This window comes from Capra hircus, chromosome 12 (genome assembly GCF_001704415.2).
Source record: "Capra hircus breed San Clemente chromosome 12, ASM170441v1, whole genome shotgun sequence".
Taxonomy (NCBI): Eukaryota; Metazoa; Chordata; class Mammalia; order Artiodactyla; family Bovidae; genus Capra; species Capra hircus.
In genome coordinates, this window is record NC_030819.1 from 74,914,743 (window position 1) to 74,934,551 (window position 19,809).

At 49.4% G+C, this 19,809-nt stretch overlaps 1 protein-coding gene across 1 annotated transcript; it reads right to left on the bottom strand.

Moving 5' to 3' along the window:
• RGCC (regulator of cell cycle) lies at positions 3,806-18,566 on the bottom strand. Its single transcript, XM_018056796.1, has 5 exons — positions 18,324-18,566; positions 17,625-17,810; positions 8,546-8,653; positions 5,874-5,936; positions 3,806-4,180 (listed from the first exon to the last, which is right to left on the bottom strand). Exons 1-5 carry the CDS (start codon positions 18,370-18,372, stop codon positions 4,173-4,175), a joined length of 414 nt encoding a protein of 137 aa, XP_017912285.1. The 5' UTR covers positions 18,373-18,566; the 3' UTR covers positions 3,806-4,172.

Below are 19,809 nucleotides of genomic sequence, written 5' to 3' on the forward strand. Positions count from 1 at the left end.
AACTGAAGGACATTGCATGTTTGTGAATTGGAAGGAAGACTTGGTGTTGCTAAGATGGCAATACTTCCCAAACTGATACACAGATCTCGGTGAAAAACTCAATTGCCTTTGTGACAGAAGTTGACAAACTCCACCTAAAATTTATCTGAAAATGCATGGAACTCAGACTAGCCGATATAATTATGCAGAGAACAAAGATGAAGGACTTAGACTTTCTGATTTAAAAACTTAGCATAAAGCTATAGTTGTCAAGACTGTGTGTGGTACTGGAAATAAAGACAGACGTAGAAATCCCTGGAACAGAACCGAAGGTCCAGAAACAAACCCATACACATAGGAGCAACTGATTTTTAACAGGAGCATCAACACAATTCAAGGGGAAAAACATAGTTTTTTCAATAAATAATGGCATGCCAACTGGATACCTACATGCGAAAGAGTGGAGCTGGATACCTCCCTCACATCACATACAACATTAAACCAAAGCTGACCAGATGCCTAAATGTAAGATCTGTATAATGTTATGGAACTCTTAAAATAAAATACATGAATAACTCTGTCATCTTCAGTTAGGCAATGGTTAGATATGACACCAACAGTGGACTTTTGACAAGTGACGAAAGAAAAAACAGATAAAATGGACTTCATCAAAATTTAGTGCTTCAGGAAACTCTACCCAATGCTCTGTGCTGACCTAAATGGGAAGGAAGTCCAAAAAAGAGGGGACAGATATATGTATACAAATGGCTGGTTCACTTTGCTGTACAGCAGAAACTAACATGACATTGTAAAGCAACTGTACTCCAATAAAAATTAAAATAAATAAACAAAGCAGTGGAATAAAATTAGTGCTTCAAAGGACACTAATAAAAAAGTGAAAAGACAACCTGCAAAATAGAAGTTATTTTCAAATCATATGTCTGATAAAGAACTTGTATACAGAATACATGGAAAACTCCTACAGCTCAACAATAATAAAGAATACTGTTGAGAGTCCCTTGGATTTCAAGGAGATCAAACCAGTCAATCCTAATAGAAATCAGTCCTGAATATTAATTGGAAGGACTGATGTTGAAGCTGAAGCTTTGGTCACCTGATGGGAAGAGCCGACTCATTAGAAAAGACCCTGATGCTGGGAAAGGTTGAAGGCAGGAGGAGAAGGGGACGACAGAGGATGAGATGGTTGGATGGCATCACCGACTCAGTGGACATGAATTTGAGCAAGCTTCGGGAGTTGGTGATTGACAGGGAAGCCTGGCGTGCTGCAATCCATGAGGTCACAAAGAGTCAGACACGACTGAGTGACTGAACAACAACATTTAAAAATGGGCAAAGGCTGTAAACAGACATTCCTCCAAAGAAGATATACAAATGGCCAATAAAAACATAAATAGATGTTCAAGATCGTTAGTCATCAGGGAAATGCAAATGAAAACCGCAAAAAGATACCACTTTACACCCACTCGGCTGGCTACATTCAAAAAAAATGAACAACAACAAGGGTTGCCAAGGGTGCAGAGAAGTTGCAGTCCTCATACGTGGGTGGTGGCAATGTAAAACGGTGCAGCAGCTGTGCAAAGGTCGTAATGCCTCAAAAAGTTAAGCCTTACGGCCGAGCAATTCTGATCCTAGTTGGATACCCAAAATAAATTAAAACATATATCCACACAAAAGTTTATACGTGAATATTCATGACAGCAATAGTCACTAGCCAAAAAAGTAGAAATAACCCAAATGTCCCTCAACTAATAAATGGATAAACAAATATGGTATGTCCATACAGTGGACTATTCGTCAGTCATAAAAAGGAATGAAGTACTGATTCGCATACAACATGGATGAACCTTGAAAACAGTTTGCAAAGGAAAGAATCCAGAAACGAAACACTGTATGTTGTCTGATTCCATTTGTATGAAATATCCAGAATAGACAAATCCACAGAGACAGAGTTAGACAGCGATGGCTGCACAACTCTGTGAACACAGGTACTAAAAACCACTGAAGTGGGATTTCTCTGGGGTCCAGTGGTTCAGTTTAGTTCAGTTCAGTTGCTCAGTCGTATCTGACTCTTTGCGACCCCATGAATGGCAGCACGCCAGGCCTCCCTGTCCATCACCAACTGCCAGAATTCACTCAAACTCACGTCTGTCGAGTCAGTGATGCCATCCAGCCATCTCATCCTCTGTCGCCCCCTTCTCCTCCTGCCCCCAATCCCTCCCAGCATCAGGGTCTTTTCCAATGAGTCAACTCTTCCAGTGGTTAGGACTCTGCAATTTCACTTCAGAGGGTATAGGTTCAATCCTGGTCTGGAAAACTAAGACCCTTCAAGCCAGAAAGCATGGCTAAAAAATTTAAACCTACTGAATTGTACACTTTAAAAGGATGAATGTTCAGGTGTGTAAATTATATCTCAATAAGGAAATAAAGAACCTGGATGGGAGGGGAGTCTGGGGGAGAATGGATACATGTATATATGTATGACTGAGTTCCTTTGCTGTCCACCTGAAACTATCACAACACTGGTTAATCAGCTATACACTGGTATAAAATAAAATTTTCTAAAAAATTAAAAGTTAGAAAAAAAAAAGAATTAAAGAAAATATTTGGGTTCAACCCAAAAGGTTTCCCAGAAATTTGGGGAAAAGAAAAGTTTTAAAGAAAAGGCAATTTAGTTTGCCAATGCCCTAAAAAACAGATCAAATTAGTAGTTATCTTTGGAAAGTTTCAATAAAGTCATAAGGCCTTATGGATTTCTGTAAAATTAGAAGTACTTATGTTTTGGATTTGTGTTCTATAGGAACATAAGGATTGGAGTTTTTACATAACTTGATTCTGTGTGTCAAAGCAATGCCTGGTTATTTCAGATGTTTTAAGGGTAGAAAAGCATAGACAAGAAAACTACGGATTTGCCTGTTTTCATGGCTCACCCCATCCTCCATAAAAGGCAGGGAGGGGGCGGGAGGTGGGGCTATTGGCTTCTACAAACAAGCCTACCGCATGGGAGACCTTGCATCTGCACCCCCCAGCTCCACTGGGACCCCTTCAGCTCCTGGCTCCTGGACCTTAGCACCCAGGCCAGCACATCAAATGTGCTCAGCACACAGGTCTTGTGAGAGCACCACCATTTATAAGTCCTCCAGCTGCCCCAACCTGCCCTGGATTCTTGGTGCTCCTAGGAAGGAAAGCGCCCATGGTGCCTCCTTTAATTGGAGGAAAGCGCCCATGGCGACGAAACAGGTGCTAAGAAATGGGGAGAACAGAGCAGAGAAACCCAGCTTCCATCAAATCCACAGTCCTCAAAGGATGGAGGGCAGAGACAGGGAGTTTGGGCCGGACATACACGCACTGCTATATTTAAAACAGAGACCACCAAGGTCCTCCTGTGTAGCGCAGGGAGCTCTGTTCAGTGTTATGTGGCGGCTTGGATGGCAGGGGAGTTTGGAGGAGAATGGATACATGTATATGTATGGCTGAGTCTCTTGGCTGCTCACCTGAAACTCTCACAACATTGTTAATTGGCTATACCCCAGTACAAAATAAAAAGCTTTAAAAAAAAAAAACCAAAACCCTCAAATTAAAATTTCCCACCAACCATATGCCAGAATTTCCCTTTAGAGTGCAGAATGAGCTTCAAAGTAACACTTTTTCTCACTAATCATCCTACTGACTAGTGCAACGTGGCAGCACCCAGAGTCCCCATTAGAAGTCAAGAGGTATGTTATTTCCACTTTAATACTACCTGGATGGAAACATAGTGAAAGAAACCAAGAGGGGGGAAAAAAAGGAAGGCTTCCAAAAGACAGACTCCAGTTCAAACTTTATTTGCATACAAAAATATATTATAATGGGGAAAGCATATTACTGTTTCCAACTATATATAATTAATTACAAATATTTTCATAAAAGCATTTTAAATTACAGAGAAGCTATGTTTTAAGGGGAAATACAACATGAGCATGAGTCATCTGCTCTAATACGCTGCAAGCAGGTAAACAAAGTCAGTCTCCAACCTGCCCAGAGATGAGCCCAAAGTGTATCTTTAGGACGAGCCTGGTGGTGGGTGAGCGACATCTCTGCCTCCTCCAGCAGCATATTCTGTAGCTGATTTCATCAGGTCTTCTGAGCTTTCTGAAACTTCTCCCTTAGGATGGAAGGACCCAGAACTTCGTGTTTCACATGCCTGTCAATAGGAGACAGAGAAGGTGATTCACTCGCGAGAGTTGACAATTCCTATGCTTAACCATGTGCTTCCCAGGCGGCATTAGTGGGAAAGAACCCGGCTGCCAGTGCAGGAGACTAAGAGATACAGGTTTGATTCCCGAGTCGGGAAGGAACCCTGGGGGAGGGTATGGCAACCCATGCCAGTACTGTTGCCTGGAGAATCCCATGGACAGAGGAGCCTGGCGGGCTATGGTCCATAAGATCAAAAAGAGTCAGACACCACTGAAGCAACTTAGCACACATGCTCAACCAGAGCACACCTCTCAGACAGACTGCCAAGCACCAAACTTAATGGCAGGCTTCCCCCGTAACGTACGTCTGAAGAACTGGTATGACTGGGCAGCCTGCTGCAATTTTCCTGACGCCAACAAGCACGTTCCACGGGTCGAACACAAATTCTGTTGCAATTACAATCATCTCTGTCAGAACAGACCTTGGTCTTCTCTGGAGGATGGTAGGGGTGATAAAGTCTTCTAGTAAACAGAAACGGCAGAAGAACTTTCCACCTAATGTTAAGTAGGTCTGTCTGAAACCTTGTTTAAGAACGGAATTCTTTTTAAGTAACCAGTTTGGGGTCTATTTTTTCAGATCCTATCCAGCTATTTAGCATAGCACAGCATAAAATATGGAAAACCGACGCTTTCATTGTAAAATGGAAGGGGCTAGGATGAAATTCTCCAGGGCTGCTCTGTGACTGAACAAGGCCCCCCAAGGGTAAGTTGTGGAAACTGTCATCCAGGAAACTCCAGCTGACCCTTCCGGCACTTGTGATCCTGTTCTTTGGAAATAGAATGTGTGGATTGATTCTCAGGGTCCTTTCTTCCAGGCACCCCCATGGCAATTATGATCTGATACCTTCGGTTCTCAAAAATTTTGGTCACAGAGAATGGGGTGCCATTAGTGTAATTGCCAAATGGGAAACGGATTAGGTACCACATACCCAATCCAGGTCTTTCAGTAACTGGTGTGGGTCTTTGGTTATAAGGTCTCCCCAAGTCAATTCTCTCTTTGGGAACCCAACCCTCTAGAAGTCAGATAAACCCCTGGATCTAACTTCTGACGTTTTCTCTGGCCCCTGAGATTGAACCCTCTGGTTTGTCAGTAGAATGTTGTTCAGTCGCTAGGTTGTGTCTGACTCTTTGCGACCCCATGGATTATAGCCCACCAGGCTCCTTTTCCTCCACTCTCTCCCTTAGTTTGCTCAAATTAATGTCCACCGAGTCAGTAATGCTATTTAACTACCTCACTCCCTTCTCCTTTTGCCTTCGATCTTTCCCAGCATCAGGGGCTTTTCCAATGAGTCAGCTCTATTAGTCAGTATAATACTTGGTGGTCAATAAGCTGAAAAGCCTGGGAGGCCACCATGCTGGGAAGGCTCCAATCTCACTCTAACTACTACTTTACTCTCCACTTCTCAAACAAAATGCCATTGTTTTCTGGGGGCCAAGTTCTCACTGGTTGAAAAGGCAGTCAACTGCAATGCCAGCTTATCCTCAGGATTTCTTTCTGAGCCACTAGGGTCCTGTTTCTGAACCTAAAAACATCTTATGATATAACTTCCTGCCGCAGACAAGCTGGTAAACATTACTGCACTTTATCAGAGGTGCTGGTTGGTTTTGTTTTGTTTTTTAAACTGCCAGGCATGTACTCACTTGCTAAGGTTCTGTCGAGATCAGCAATAAAGTCTTCTAGCTCTTTCGTATCTCCAAGTTTGGCTGAAAAACAAGAGTTCAGGTTCAGTTTCTATATTCAAGACAGCTGATGAATCTGACTTTTCCAGAATTATATGACCCCCATCTCTCTGTCTGCCAAGATTTTATTAAATAGTGTCCTGTACAGACCCTAAGTGGTTGCTCCAATGTTTGCTTACAGGCAACTCAGAAGCTTTTTCTGCAGATTAGCCTACACGTTTCTTTCTGGGTTTTGTAGTTCATCATCCCCTCATGCCCCACCCATATCCCAGCAGCCTGGAAGAAGTATCTCTCTTCACTACTTTAAAAGCTGGGAGGTGGAGGCTTCCCTGCGGTCCAGTGGTTAAGAATCCGCCTCCCACTACAGGGGACGAGTGGGTCCCGGGTCCACAAAGATCTCATGTGCCGCGGAGCAATGAAGCCTGTGTGCCGCAGCCACTGAGCCTGGGCTCTGGAGCCCACGAGCCAGAACTACTGAGCCCGCGTCCCTAGAGCCCCTGCTCCACGGCAGGAGAAGCCCCTGCAACGAGAAGCCCCCGCACCACCACTGGAGACTGAGCCCCTGCTCACCACACCCAGAGAAAGCCTGTGCGCGGCAGCGAAGACCCAGCACAGCCAGAATTGAATAAAATCGAGAAGCAAACAAACAAGTTGAAAGGTACAGTGAGGCAGGGGCAGGGAAGGAAGATTAAAAGTTCTAAATCTCTGACTGTGTAGGATTTGAGTTAGCAGCCGCAGTATTCGGGAAGCAGGGCAGTGTGTGGGATGCACACCCAGAGTCCCTGCTTCCTGCTCAACCTCTCTGACGCAGCCTTGTTCACACTATCACTCCAGGGCAATACTTCAGCCCACGTGGTGCCCCCAGGATGGAATTAACTAAGCGCTACTGTTCCTTGTCAAAAGGGTACAGGGAAGGCGACAGGAGGCTCCTGGGTCTGGGCGGCCTAGCAGGTGCCAACACAGGGTAACAAGGCCCCACCGTGCATCTGCTCCATCCGCATCCTGAGATTTGTCCTTCTCTCTGCGTGTCTTGCTTTCTCCTCTAGAGCTCATCATTCACGCCTTCTCTGGATGCGTGTCTTTATTAATCAGCCCCCTCAAGTAGCACATGCTCGAGCTCAGTCGCCTCCGATTCTTTGTGATCCCACGGACTGAGCCCACCAGACTCCAACATCCAAAGGACTTCCCAGGGAAGAATACTGGGGTGGGTTGCCATTTCCTGACCCAGGGAATTTTCCTGACCCAGGGATCAAACCCACATCTCTTGTGTCTCCTGCCTTGGCAGGCGGATTCTTTACCACTGCACCACCTAGGAAGCTGGCTACAAATAACTCACTGTTTTTAGCTTTTAAAGTCAATTGGCCACTAGGGCTTTTTTCCCCCTCTTTAATTTCTACCTCTAGAGGATCAGGTAGCAAATATGGGCTTGTTTTAAGCCACTTTCCTAGACTCTTCTGTCTCTCTCAATTCAACAGATACATTACAAGACGGAGGGCTGGATAAGGGCGGAATTCCCAGGGGCTGCTAGCGTCGCTATGTGGGGAGAACTTTAAAAGGTCTCTTTTGAAAAAGGGAGAAATTCTGCCTTCCTGCCTGAGTGAGAAAATGATGAAACCTTCATATTTCTTTTTAACTATGTTCCATTTTTATTGCATTCTGCAACTATTTTCAGTGAGTGTAACGTTTCTTAAGGGGAAAAAAAACTCTTTTTGTTTTCAAAGGGCACTTGCCCAATAGCACACTCAGCTCTCTGGCTGGAGACTATTTACTGGCTCCAAAATATAAGCAACTGCTCATGCGTCTTTAAAACCTTTTTTGTCTATTAATATCACAGTAGAGGCAGGCTGAAGCTGCTATTTTGAATTACGTTAGATCATCACTTATTTCATAAGGATGACCCCATTTAATTGCTAAATTGGTCATGTGAGAGCATTCTTATAAGAGTTAGTGCAATTAAAAAAAAAAAGAACCCAACTTTCTGCAAATCCTAACTGCTGAGTTTTACATTCTAGAACCAGCCAGTCTAGGAGAGCACTATCATTTAGCACCGAGTTGATAACAACACACAAGAGAAAACAACATCTACAGTCTATACGTTTCCTTCCTCCCATGGTTTCTCTACATGGCTTCCTGAAATAAAAAAGTGCAAGCGTTAGCCGCTCAGTCGTGTCCGACTCCTTGCGACCCCATGGGCTGCAGCCCGCCAGGCTCCCCTGTCCATGGGATTCTCCAGGCCAGAATTCTGGAGTGGGGAGCCATTCCCTTCTCTAGGGGATCTTCCTGACCCGGGGCCTGAAACGGGATCTTCCCGCATTTCGGGTGGATTCTGCACCATCTGAGCTACCCATCCCCTGCCACCCACCAGTTACCCGATTTCACTTTCATGCTGATCAAAATTCTGAGAAATAACAAAATCTACTCCACCCTGTACTGTACGAAGATACTGCTGCTGCTGCTAAGTCACTTCAGTCGTGTCCGACTCTGTGCGACCCCAGGTATGAAGATACTAGTCTTCTCTATTTGTTTTGCACATCTGGGAAAGATTGGTTAGGGGTAAGACAGAAGAGAGAAGAGGCTGAGGAGAAGAGGGAATAAGGAAGCCAAAAAACTCACATTCCAGTTAGTAGACTTACCTTTCCGCGCAGGAGCAGAAGGACAGAGCAGAGCTGGAGTGCTGTCTGTTGGAGAATTCAGTTTTTCATCACTGAAGCTGAAGCTGTTCCTATAAAGCGATTCAGCACCTTTCAGGAAAGGAAACATAACTCATTAGAAACGGTTTATCAGTCTCCCACCAGTTTATCTCTAAAGGGAGCAAAGTTATATATAAAAAAAAACACTTTGATTTCCAGCTTTTCTATTTGTTGTTTAGCTGCTAAGTCATGTCCGGCTCTTTGTGATCCCATGGACTGCAGCACGCCAGGCTTTCCTGTCCCTCACTGTCTCCTGAAGTTTGCCCAAGTTCATGCCCATTTTATATTTATGCTCCCAAATTTGAGACAGGAGAGTATGCCTGTGTATGTGTGAGTATGTGTCTCCAATCAGGCACACCAAAGGCCTTTGCTTCCCTAAAAAAAGAAGGGTCAACAGGACCATCATGACCAGACCAGCCTCCTTCGCAACACACAGGTGCCCACTGCCCAGGTGTCTGACAGCTGAGCCAGTGCTTGGCCGATGGAGGCCAGGGGGGTGGCTTGGGATGTGAGACATAGGAACCATCTTTCCTGAAAAATGCCCCTTCCGCCCTTTGAACCCCCTAAAATACAAAGTTAAGGTTGGATCCCACTACTTAATAGTCCTCCCTGACTGCTCAAGAGAGAGTCTTTGTCATGGTCTTTCCTGAGCTCCTGTATTCTGGGGATAAGCTAGAGGGTCAAAGACAAAGATTTCTTCTCCTGGAGGTTGTGGACTACAGACACGTTGGGTGACTGGGTGGCTCCATTGTCCTGCTCCTGAAAACAAGAGTGAGGCAAAGTCCCAGAAGCAAGGCTGAGCTGAGCATCTAGGAAATCATCTCAGCTACCAAGCATTTGGGAACCCTGGAACAAGACAATGTCTCTGGGCCCTTGCTTGTATGTGTGTGCTTGATCACTCAGTCGAGTCCAACTCTTTGCCACCTCGTGGGCTGTAGCCTGCCAGGCTCCTCTGTTCACAGGATTCTTTAGGCAAGAATACTGGAGTGGGGTGCCATTTCCTTTTGGCGGTGGAGGGGTGGGGTGGGGGTGGGTTTGCTTACAGAATGGACATGAAGGATGACTCAGTCCACCTTGCCATTATACAGACGGGCCTTTGCTTACCCATCTGTAAAATGGGGAGGGGGACTGAATGATCCTTCAAGTCCCATCCAGCTCTGAAGTTCTGAGATCCTACTTCTGAGTCCTGCCAAGGGAGAGGAAACCAACCCCAACCAGCCCAGTCCTTTGGTGGTGACACAGAAAGGGTGCTGCTGGCTGAGCTGTACCAACCCAAAGACTCAGAGGCAGAGCCGGCGGTGGAAGCAGGATGTGGCCTCTGAGGTCACAGAGGAACAGCCTTCCTGGTTAAAACCAAACACAAAGCCTGGCACGGGGGTAGCACAGATGCGCTCTGGGAAGGCTGCTCAGGTGCAAGAGGGCAGCTGAGCTACAATGGTCGGCCAGGCTCCCTGTCCTTCTCGGGATGCACCCGGTTTCATCCAATCGCCTCCAGCTCAGGAGGAGGCAAAACCATCTTTCTTTGCTCCTCTTAACTCAAAGGAAGAGGACTCAGTGACAAAAGAGACAGCCAGAATAAAAGAGGGCTTTCAGAAACAGGGGGTTCTGGCCCCAAGAGAATTCCTCTTCATCCCTAAAGACCACACCTCACAGGTCCCCCATGGCCGAGGAGGTGGTCCCAGGCTGTTTTGTCTTCCTGGCCGACACACCAATCGCATTCAGTTTTCCAAACACATACAACCCTCACTGTTGATTCTTCCTTCTTAGGTCCAGTCCGGGCCACCTAAAAGGACCACAGTCCTTTCTCGCGGCTTTGATGATGAACACCTACTGAGATCTGAAACTCTGAATGTTAGGCTTACATTTCCCCAGAAATGCATTGCCCAGAATAGTGGTCCTTTGAGAACTGCATGGTCCCTGGGCCCTGAGGCACACCGAGCCCCTTGGAGGGTCCTCTGACGAAACTCCGACGTGCCTGAAACGTCTTGTGATAAACAAGCCGGCCTAGCCCTATTTGGCGGCTTCACTTGCCCCCGGGACACTGTTTTGGTGGCACCTCTGTTATTATCTCCCGGGACACTTGCACTTGCTGAACTCAAAGTGGGAAGCCCTCGTGCTGGCTTGTCAGCTGAGCCCACTCTGGAGCGATGCGGGTTTTCTCAAGGGAAGGCCTTTTTCCCCTACACATGGGAGAGCGGTCGTGCTCCCTGCAGACCCACCACGTCATGTCACCGCCTGTCACCTCGTTAATAGGCAGGGGAATCGCCATAAATAGAACCTGAGAGACTTGTGGGGCAAAGACGAAGCGAGCCCGAGGGGCAGGAAAACCACAGAGAGCCCAGGGGAGGCAGGCCTTGAGCCCGGACCCAGGAGCCAGGAGGAAGGCACGCAGGCCTTTGCGACAGTACCTTCAGCTCCAAGGGCCCCACGAGCATCACCCCATTCCCGAGGCCACGGGCGGCACCCCGGCCTCCACCCACCATCACTACCCTGCCTCCCTGCCCCCTCCTGCACCCCGTCCTGCGCCCGGGCCCTGGCCCTGGGCCTCACTTCTGTCCTGCCCCCACTCCCCAGAAACTTTACATCGACGTATACTTACCCCTTGGGGGTGGGGAAACACACACACACACACAATTTGTTTGCTTCACACACCAAGTAGACCAAATGCTGTTGAGTTTGGGAGAAAGTAATGAACTAGACATGGAGATGGTCCCTGCAAAATGGTAGGGAACAGGAATCCGGTGAGGATTCATAACTCGGGTTACTCGGGTAACTCGGCTGCTTTAGGGGACCTGCAGAGTCGCATTGTACCAGGGCATCACCACGGCTCACCACTCACCCTTTAGAGCCTGGGGCTTAAATTCCTTTTTGATCTAAGTATTTTCCTCAACCTCAGGAAATATATAGACAAGCTGACTATTCCTTGACTGGCAGATTCAGCTCCAAACTACTGAGCCAACCTTTCAAATAATCAGGAGTTGCCTCTCACTGATAATGAGGTCAGGCTACTCTCACAATGAGACGGAGGGGGGAAAAAAATCCTAGTTGCTGTCCCCCTAGAGCTGTGTGGCACTGAGGCCATGTGACCCTGTGCAAGTCACTTCGCTTCGGAGCTTCAGTTTCTTTTCTTAAGAAACCCAGGCGCTCCATGGGCTGCCTATGGTTTTCAGGCTTTATTTTTTCAACAAACTGGAGGAAGGCATGCTCAGAAGAAAGGTCACCACAGGGAATAATAAGACTCCAGATTCTGGGGCCAAGCTTCTTCCTCTTCTTTAGAGAGTAGCAAAATTCTTAAGAAAAAAATTTATCTTCAGAGGCTCCCTAGAACAAACCTCCCAAGAACAATCCCACCAACACAGAAGTAATCCAACCTCTCTCAACCCTTTATCCAATAAAGTTTTATTCCACAGTGAATAAGACTGCACGCTAGGTGTAAATTAAAAGGGAAGCAAAGCTTGCCTTCCTGTTCTTTTCACTCCCCTAGAACTCGATTTCTGGCAAAATAACAGCCAGTTAGTCTGACAAGTGACAGCAATGTGTTGCTGGCTGATAGCATAGTAATGTATTATTGCCGCCCAGCATCAGTCACTGCCATTAATAAGGGCTAAAGGGACATATAGCAGTGATGATCTGGGGACCCCTGGCAGGTGGCAAGGGCAATATCTAGCGCCATCAGCTCTGCAGTCCCATCAGAAATGTCCTTGGCAAGCCAACCTGGCATGCTGAAGCCAGGAACCTCAAATTCAGGGAGCAAGTTTGCTAAGACATCATCAAAAGAAATGTGAGCATATTAAATATTTGAACATCTTAACCATAGGCGCACCCACAAAGCTTGGAAAACTTGGCTACAAAAACAAAGACTTGTTTAAAAGGTAGACTTCTTGTTTTCGTTTGGGGGTGGGGAGAAAGGTAATTTGGGGGTTGGCACCAGCGTGTGTTACTCCAGAGGGAAGGAAACCACAGACAGTAACCGTGGCCCCAAGCTCCTGTAAATATAGAACAATCCCACATGTTTCAGGCAAGCAAACCATAGTAATTAACTGAGAAAAAGAAAGCCTTGGACCTGTTTCCCTTTCGCCACAGGGAATGGTTTGTGCGGGGTGGGGGAGGGGGTCAGCTCTCCCACTCAACATCTAAATTCCAACAGCTACACTGATAGAATAAGAAACCGTTTCTCAGTCTCACCACTATTGTTCCAGCTTTTCTTCTGGGGCCCCTCGGTCCCTCTATATGCCTCCAGGTGTCCACCAGTGACGGAGCTTCCCTGGTGGCTCAGCAGTAAAGATTGTGCTTGCAGTGCAGGAGCCACTGGAGACCCAGGTTCAATCCCTAGGTCGGGAAGATCCCCTGGAGGAGGGCACGGCAACTCACTCCAGTATTCTTGCCTGGAGAATCCTACAGACAAAGGAGCCTGGAGAGCCACAGTCCCTAAGGTCACAAAGAGTCAGACACGATTGAAGCGACTCAGCACATACATGCATACATGTCCACCAGTGACACTTGTTCACACCAGGACACCCTGAGGGCTCCGAACCCGGCTTGAACAAGCTCAAGTTCTGGCCTCAGTGGCTGTTAGGTCAGATCAGCTAGTAGCCTACCTGGCACATGTGCCCCCCAGGTCCTCTCTCCCAGGGCCAAGCTGGAACAGTCGAGGCAAAGAATACAGACAACCTAGGTCTTGCACAAGCTGCTGCTTCTGCTGCTGCTGCTGCTAAGTCGCTTCAGTCGTGTCTGACTCTGTGCGACCCCACAGACGGCAGCCCACCAGGCTCCCCCGCCCCTGGGATTCTCCAGGCAAGAACATTGGAGTGGGTTGCCATTTCCTTCTCCAATGCATGAAAGTGAAAAGTGAAAGGGAAGTTGCTCAGTCATGTCCCACTCTTAGCGACCCCACGGACTGCAGCCTACCAAGCTCCTCTCCCCATGGGATTTTCCCGGCAAGAGTACTGGAGTGGGGTGCCATTGCCTTCTCCGTTGCACAAGCTAGAGAAGCCAATTTCTCATTCCCTCCAATGGCCCAACAAAATCATAAAAGCCCCAGCATGCAGAGTAGACCTTGGACCTTTTCTGTTAAGAAGCAAAAAACTTCCCCCTCAAAGGAAAAAGGAACCTCCAAGCCATCAAAGATGTGAGTTCACATCACCTTTTAAAGTGCCAGTTAATATTAGAAACTTCCTGTAAAATCAATCCGTGGAATCATAAATTAACACCTTGGTTAAAATTTAGTATATGATGAGTTAAAATGTTATTGAACACGTTTGAGAAGTCATGATGTACACATACAGTGCTGAAAATCCGGAAAGAACCACAGGGTTTTCAAGCTAAGTTCAAACCAAAGATGTTCACCATGCCTGCAGCATGTCTGAAGTTCAGGCTTGAACCTCACCTCCCTGGCTTCTAACCAAGATGCCTTCCACTGCTAAAGCTGAAACTGCTCTCACGAAAGAGCCTGGTATTATCTGTTGGAACCAAAATCTAGAAGAAAAGAACAATTCTCATCAACCTCGATTTGAATCACCCCTAACGTGAAGTTGTCTTGCCACTGTTATGTTGGTCCTCTTCAAGTCTTAGGAGGATTCCCTGTAAGTAGAAACAGGAAGACATATTTCCTTATTAAACATCCGCTATTCTTTTCAGTGGAAGTAACTTGCTTCTCTGGTTAAAAGAAAGAATGTCTAGTTTTTCTCCTTTGGATGCTAGCAACCAATTTTTTTTTTAAATTGAAGTGTAGCTGATTTACAATATTGTATTAGTTTCAAGTGTACAGCAAAATGATTCAGATACACATATATATTCTTTTATTCTTTTCCATTATAGGTTATTACAAGATATGGAATATAGTTCCCTGCGCTACACAATAAATCCTACTCTTTCTCCGTTTCATATACGGTAGTATGTATCTGTTAATTGCATACTCCTAATTTATCCTTCTCCTGGCTTCCCCCGCCCTCAGTAACCATAAGTTTGTTTCCCATGTCCATAAGTCTGTTTCTGTTTTGCAAATAAGTTCATTGGTACTATAGTTTTAGATCTCGCATATAAGTAATATCATATAACATTTGTCTTTCCCTCTAAATTTTTTTAAGAGAAAAAGAAAGGTTCTTCAAAAGAGCAGGAGTGCAGTGGGTACGTCTTCAGAGTGATGGAGTCGTAAAACACAGAGTGAGAAACCAAAGTCCCAAAGGTTCAGAGCTTTGTGGGAGCTTCATACGTAACATGTTCATGCAAGACACTGGCCCAAATGTATCTGGCCTATGGGACACACCATGGCATGTGCATTTTAGTGTTCTCTTAAATATCAAACAGGGCAAATATTTTCTTTCTAATCCTGAGCTTATGGATGTTTCTAGTGAGTGAAAGTCGCACAGTCATGTCGACTCTTCGCGACTCCATGGACTATACAGTCCATGGAACTCTCCAGGCCAGAATTCTGGAATGGGTAAGCCTCTCCCTTCTCCAGGGGATCTTCCCAACCCAGGGATCAAACCCAGGCATCCCACAATGCAGGCAGATTCTTTACCAGCTGAGGCACAAGGGAAGCCCAAGAATACTGCAGCGGGTGGCTAACAGCATCATTAAATAGAATCCTTTCCATTTCACAGCTAGAGAAACTGAGGCCCACTCCTCATGCAGGGCCCCAACAGAGCTCAGCCTGGGCTCCACGGACCCGGCGAGGGGGCCACGGCCTTGAAGAGACACCTTCAAACATGACCATGATTGACACACAGGTGCGTGATCCTTCTCCAAGTCTATCCAGGAGGACCTGGTTTCCATACCAGCCAACCAGCCATGGTGACAGAGCAAAACCTTAGAGACAGTCCAAGTGGTTCCACTATTTAATCAGGAAAAAAGGAGACAACAGGGCCTGCATTGTTGGACTGCGATAGGGAACGTAGGCGATAGCACATTTAAGGCAAAGCAAAGAGCTTGCTAATGGTGGACTAAGAGATAACAGGAAAGGCTTGGCAAGAGAGAGCTGTTCTTATTTTCATCATCCTAGGGTGTCTCCTTTTTGCTGGGGAGACCCTCCATTTCAGTAGGATCCACCTCTCTCAAATACTCTTCCACAGAAAAGCACTGAACAGATAAATGAGTATAGCAAATGTCTGTGATCCACTCTTGGCGGCAATTAAGACATGTATTACACATCCTTAAGAAATGACTATTTAGATACACACCGCTTCTGCCAAGACTATTTCTAACCAGCCTCATGAGGGCCAAACTACACATTTATAGGAAAGACTAATGTCATCCAAGCCTTCTTCATAACCTCCCGTTTACTTCTCTAACCACCAAACCAAGGGTTAGTTTAACAGTTAACAATAAAGGCAAAAAACAAAGTCCACACACCCTAAGAAAAACTACAGACCATTCCAAACAATCTCCCCAGAAGCTGTTAAGAATGTGTTTCAAGTGCCTTTTCTTTGAGGCCCCCCGAAAACAGATCCCAGATCTGAAATCCTACCCAGAGGGAGTTGCAATCACCCATGAATGAGTGAGCTCAGGCCCTATTCTAGCCAAGTGCAGCTGTGGTTTAGAATGGAGCTGTTCTTTGCAAGAGAGCAGCCCTGAACACACTGTGCCAGCTTTCTTTCCCACGGGGGAGAGAATTTGTACTTGATGAATGTGCCCCAGTAGAAGGAGACACATTTAAGTTTGGCTGCGTACATTGAGACAAATTTCAAAATTTGTTCGACTTCCCTTTGAAATTGAAAATAAGCGGTCTGGTCATTAGCAACAAAGTCCAAACATACAGAATGGAAAATTAACAGCAGATGATTCCATTCCCATTCACCTCAAAAGCTGCAATTAGATCTAACCCTTGGGCAGGGCTGCCAAGGCAAGTCAAGCTGGAATTCTTAAGTTTCTGACTCCAAGCCTGAACTGGATGGCCAGTGCTCTTTATTCCTTCTCAGGAGGACAGCTTATGTGTAAGTCCAAGACTGTATCTTTGCCCTGTAACAAGGAGGAGCTTCAGGTCGCAAAAGAAGGGAATCACAAGGAAAGCTTATTGTTTTTACTTCCAGAGTCAAGGGCAGCAAAGGGAGTGACATTTAGGCAGGTAACTCATTTAGGGAATGAAGCCTCAAGAATTATCCAGAAGTGTTCAAAATTCACTCCGAAAAATAGTAAGTCATCCGGGTTGGGAAAAACGACAGTCACAGATGATTGACAAGGCACCCAATTTGCTGTTTGACACCTGAACAAGCACCCATAATCCTTAGAGGACATTTGAGGTCCTGGAAAAAGTGGCCGCTCTTTTTAACAAGGTGATTTAGGGCAGCCAGACCCTGGGGGTGGTCTCCACCATGAGAAAGTAAGCAGGAAGCAGCTCTGGGTCCATCTGCTCCCTACCGGCACGCCCCCGCCCCCGCCCCGGCCCTCTCCCACCCTCCCGCCCTCTTCCTCCCCACCCCCAGCCCCAGACTGGGTGGGGAGTCTGAGCCAGCAGTTCACGTCATGGACCTGCCTGAAGGATGAGGGACACTCTCTAAATACTTGGGCTTAGCAGTGCTAGGATTCTTTCAAAACTGCGGACAGTGTAACAGCAAGTCCGGGGGGGTCAGGACCAGGAGAAAGTGCAAGAAGCGTTTCAAACACCCCAAGAACGGGAGCTTAAGAAACCTTTCCTGGTTTCACCAATACATCCATCCTGCGCCCTCCCGGGGACCCTGGACCCCACGCCTGTGGCGCTGTCTCCACACCCTCTGAAGATGCCGCTGAGAGCGGCAAGGAGCGGGGAGAGGGCGCCCTGGGGAGGCCCTCCTGGGTCCTGACACCTGCCGGCGGGCGGCGTGGAGCCCAGCCTGCCTTCCGGGGACCGCCCTCCGGGGTCTGGGCCCTGCCGGCCCTGCGGCCCCGGAGACTCCCAGAGCCCTAGAGACGGCGCTGGGCTTCGGGGCTCGCTCGGCATCGGTTTTCCCGATGAGCACGCGGAACCCCGGGCCCCGGGCGCTCCCCCGCGGGCCGGGCGCCCGCAGCGCCAGGGGCGCGACAGCTCCCGAGGCGGCGCCACACTCACTCTCGGAGTCGCTGAAGCCGCTGCTGTCGCTGACGCTGGCGCTGCTGCGCCGCTTCATGCGCTCCAGGTGCTCCTCGTAGCGGAAGTGGCGCTCGTGGAAGGGCGACGCGAAGTCGGCCAGCACCGCATCGAACTCGCACAGCGCGTCCGTCAGGTCCCCCGCGTCCGCAGAGTCCAGGGCCGGGGCTGCGCAGGGGCGGAGGGCGCGGGTGAGGGCGGCGGCCGGGCCACGGCCCCGTCCCGGGCCCGCCGCGCCCGCGGGGTACCCCAGGGTCGCCAGCCCACGGGGACTGCGCTCCGGCCGGGGTCGGGGGGTGGCGGGCAGCCCGCGATCGCCGCCGGCCGCTGGCTGTTACCGTTCAAGACTCTCCACCGCCCCCTGAAGTGCGCGCTAGCATCGCGCCCATTTTAGAGATAAAGAAACTGAGCCTCCAGCCGGGGGAGTTGCAAGTCAAAGGTCACGCCGCTAAGCCCAAGGCCGAGCTCTTGCGGGTGGTGGACGGGTCCCCGCGCTCGCGGCCCCGGGGGCGGCGGGAGGACTGAGTCAGGAGGCGCCCGTGACGTGTCCCCCAGCCCGGCGGGGGCAGAGGGGAGGCAGGGGGAGGGATGGAGAGAGACTACGCGGGACCCTGCTTCCTTCGCCCCCAGCCCCCTGCAAGGCCCGGGTTCAAGGAGACCCACCCGGCCCTCGGCACTCACCTGCGGCCGCGGCGGCCGCGGGGCTGCCCTGCGCGGCGGGCGGCTTCATGGGGGGCTCCGCCGGCGCGTCGCTGGGGGGCCGGGATCCTGCGAGGTCTGGGCGCGGGGTCGCGCAGACGGGCGTGCTGCTCGCGCCGTCCGCTCCGCGGGCAGCGTCCCGCTCAGTCCGGCGCCTCGCCCGGCAGTGCTCCAGCCGCGCCGCTGCCGGCACCGCGCGCCCGCCCGCCCTTCCCCGGGTCGCCTCCGCCCGAGCGCCCCGAGGTCTTATAGCCGCGGGCGGGGGCGGGCCGGGGCGGGGCCGCGGGAGCCGGGCCGCCGGGTCTGTCCCCGCCGCCGCGCCTCGGACGCCTCCGTCCCCACCCCGGGCAGCGGGCACCGCCCTCGCCACGCGCGCGCCGGGGAACCGCGGTGACGCCCGGTCGCCCGAGCCCGGGTTACAGCCCCAAATATTTACGCGCCACTTCCCCCGCGCGCCCTGACGACGGGCCCCCGCGGACGTGGCTCTGGCGACACCACCAGAATCCCCGAGATTTGCGGCTGCGCCTCCCTGCCGGTGCCCTGAAGCTCCTCCAGCCTCCGTTTCCTCATCTGTGAAAGGGAAGTGCCTAGCCCTCCGGCTTTGATGGAAGAATAAAGCAGCCAGGAGCCATGGGAGACCCTGACCCTCGTGGGAGCCGCAGGGGTCCCTCCCGCGCGTTCCCTCGCCATTGCTCCCAAGGCCGGTGAGGACTTCGGGTGCACGGAGTGCTGAGGGCAAGGGGGACAGAAGCCGGTCGGTAGAGCCCGCGGTTTTACAGTTGTTCCCATCCCGGCGCCCGGGGCCTGACTACAGTCCTGGGTCTTCGTGGTAGGACTTTGTTCAGGGAAGAAATTACTACGTGGATGCAGCGGTAAGCCGGCGCCTCTCAGGGTCCACACTGAGCCACCCTGCCCAGCGGCCTGGCAGGGGACCAGTCCTGACCCTAAATGACCTACGTGGTGCGCTGCCCCAAGGCGGTAGCCACTTGGCACAGGTGGCTTCTTAAATGTAAAGCAACTGAGTGTGTTAGTTGCTCAGTTGTGTCTGACTCTTTGAGACCCCCATGGACAGTAGCCTGCCAGGTGCCTTTGTCCATGGCATTCTCCAGGCAAGAATACTGGGGTGGGTGGCTATGCCCTCTTCCAGGGGATCTTTGGCTTCCAGGGATCAAACCCAGGGCTCCTGCCGTGTCTTCTGCATTGCAGGCAGATTGTTTATCGCTGAGCCAACCAGGAAAGCCCATAGGTAACTAAAATAGAGTAGAATAAGATGAACAATTCAGTACCCCAGTTGCTCGGGACACCTATCAGGTGCTTAAGAGCCATCCTCACTCAAAGTCCTACTGGACGGTGCTGCCAGGATGTCTGCCGGCAAACCAGCCTCAGAGGGAAGGGAGGTGTCTTACTCCAGTTGTCAAAGGCCTCCTTGGGCAGGTCTTGGCATGCACCATTTTCAGGCCCGCAGCAG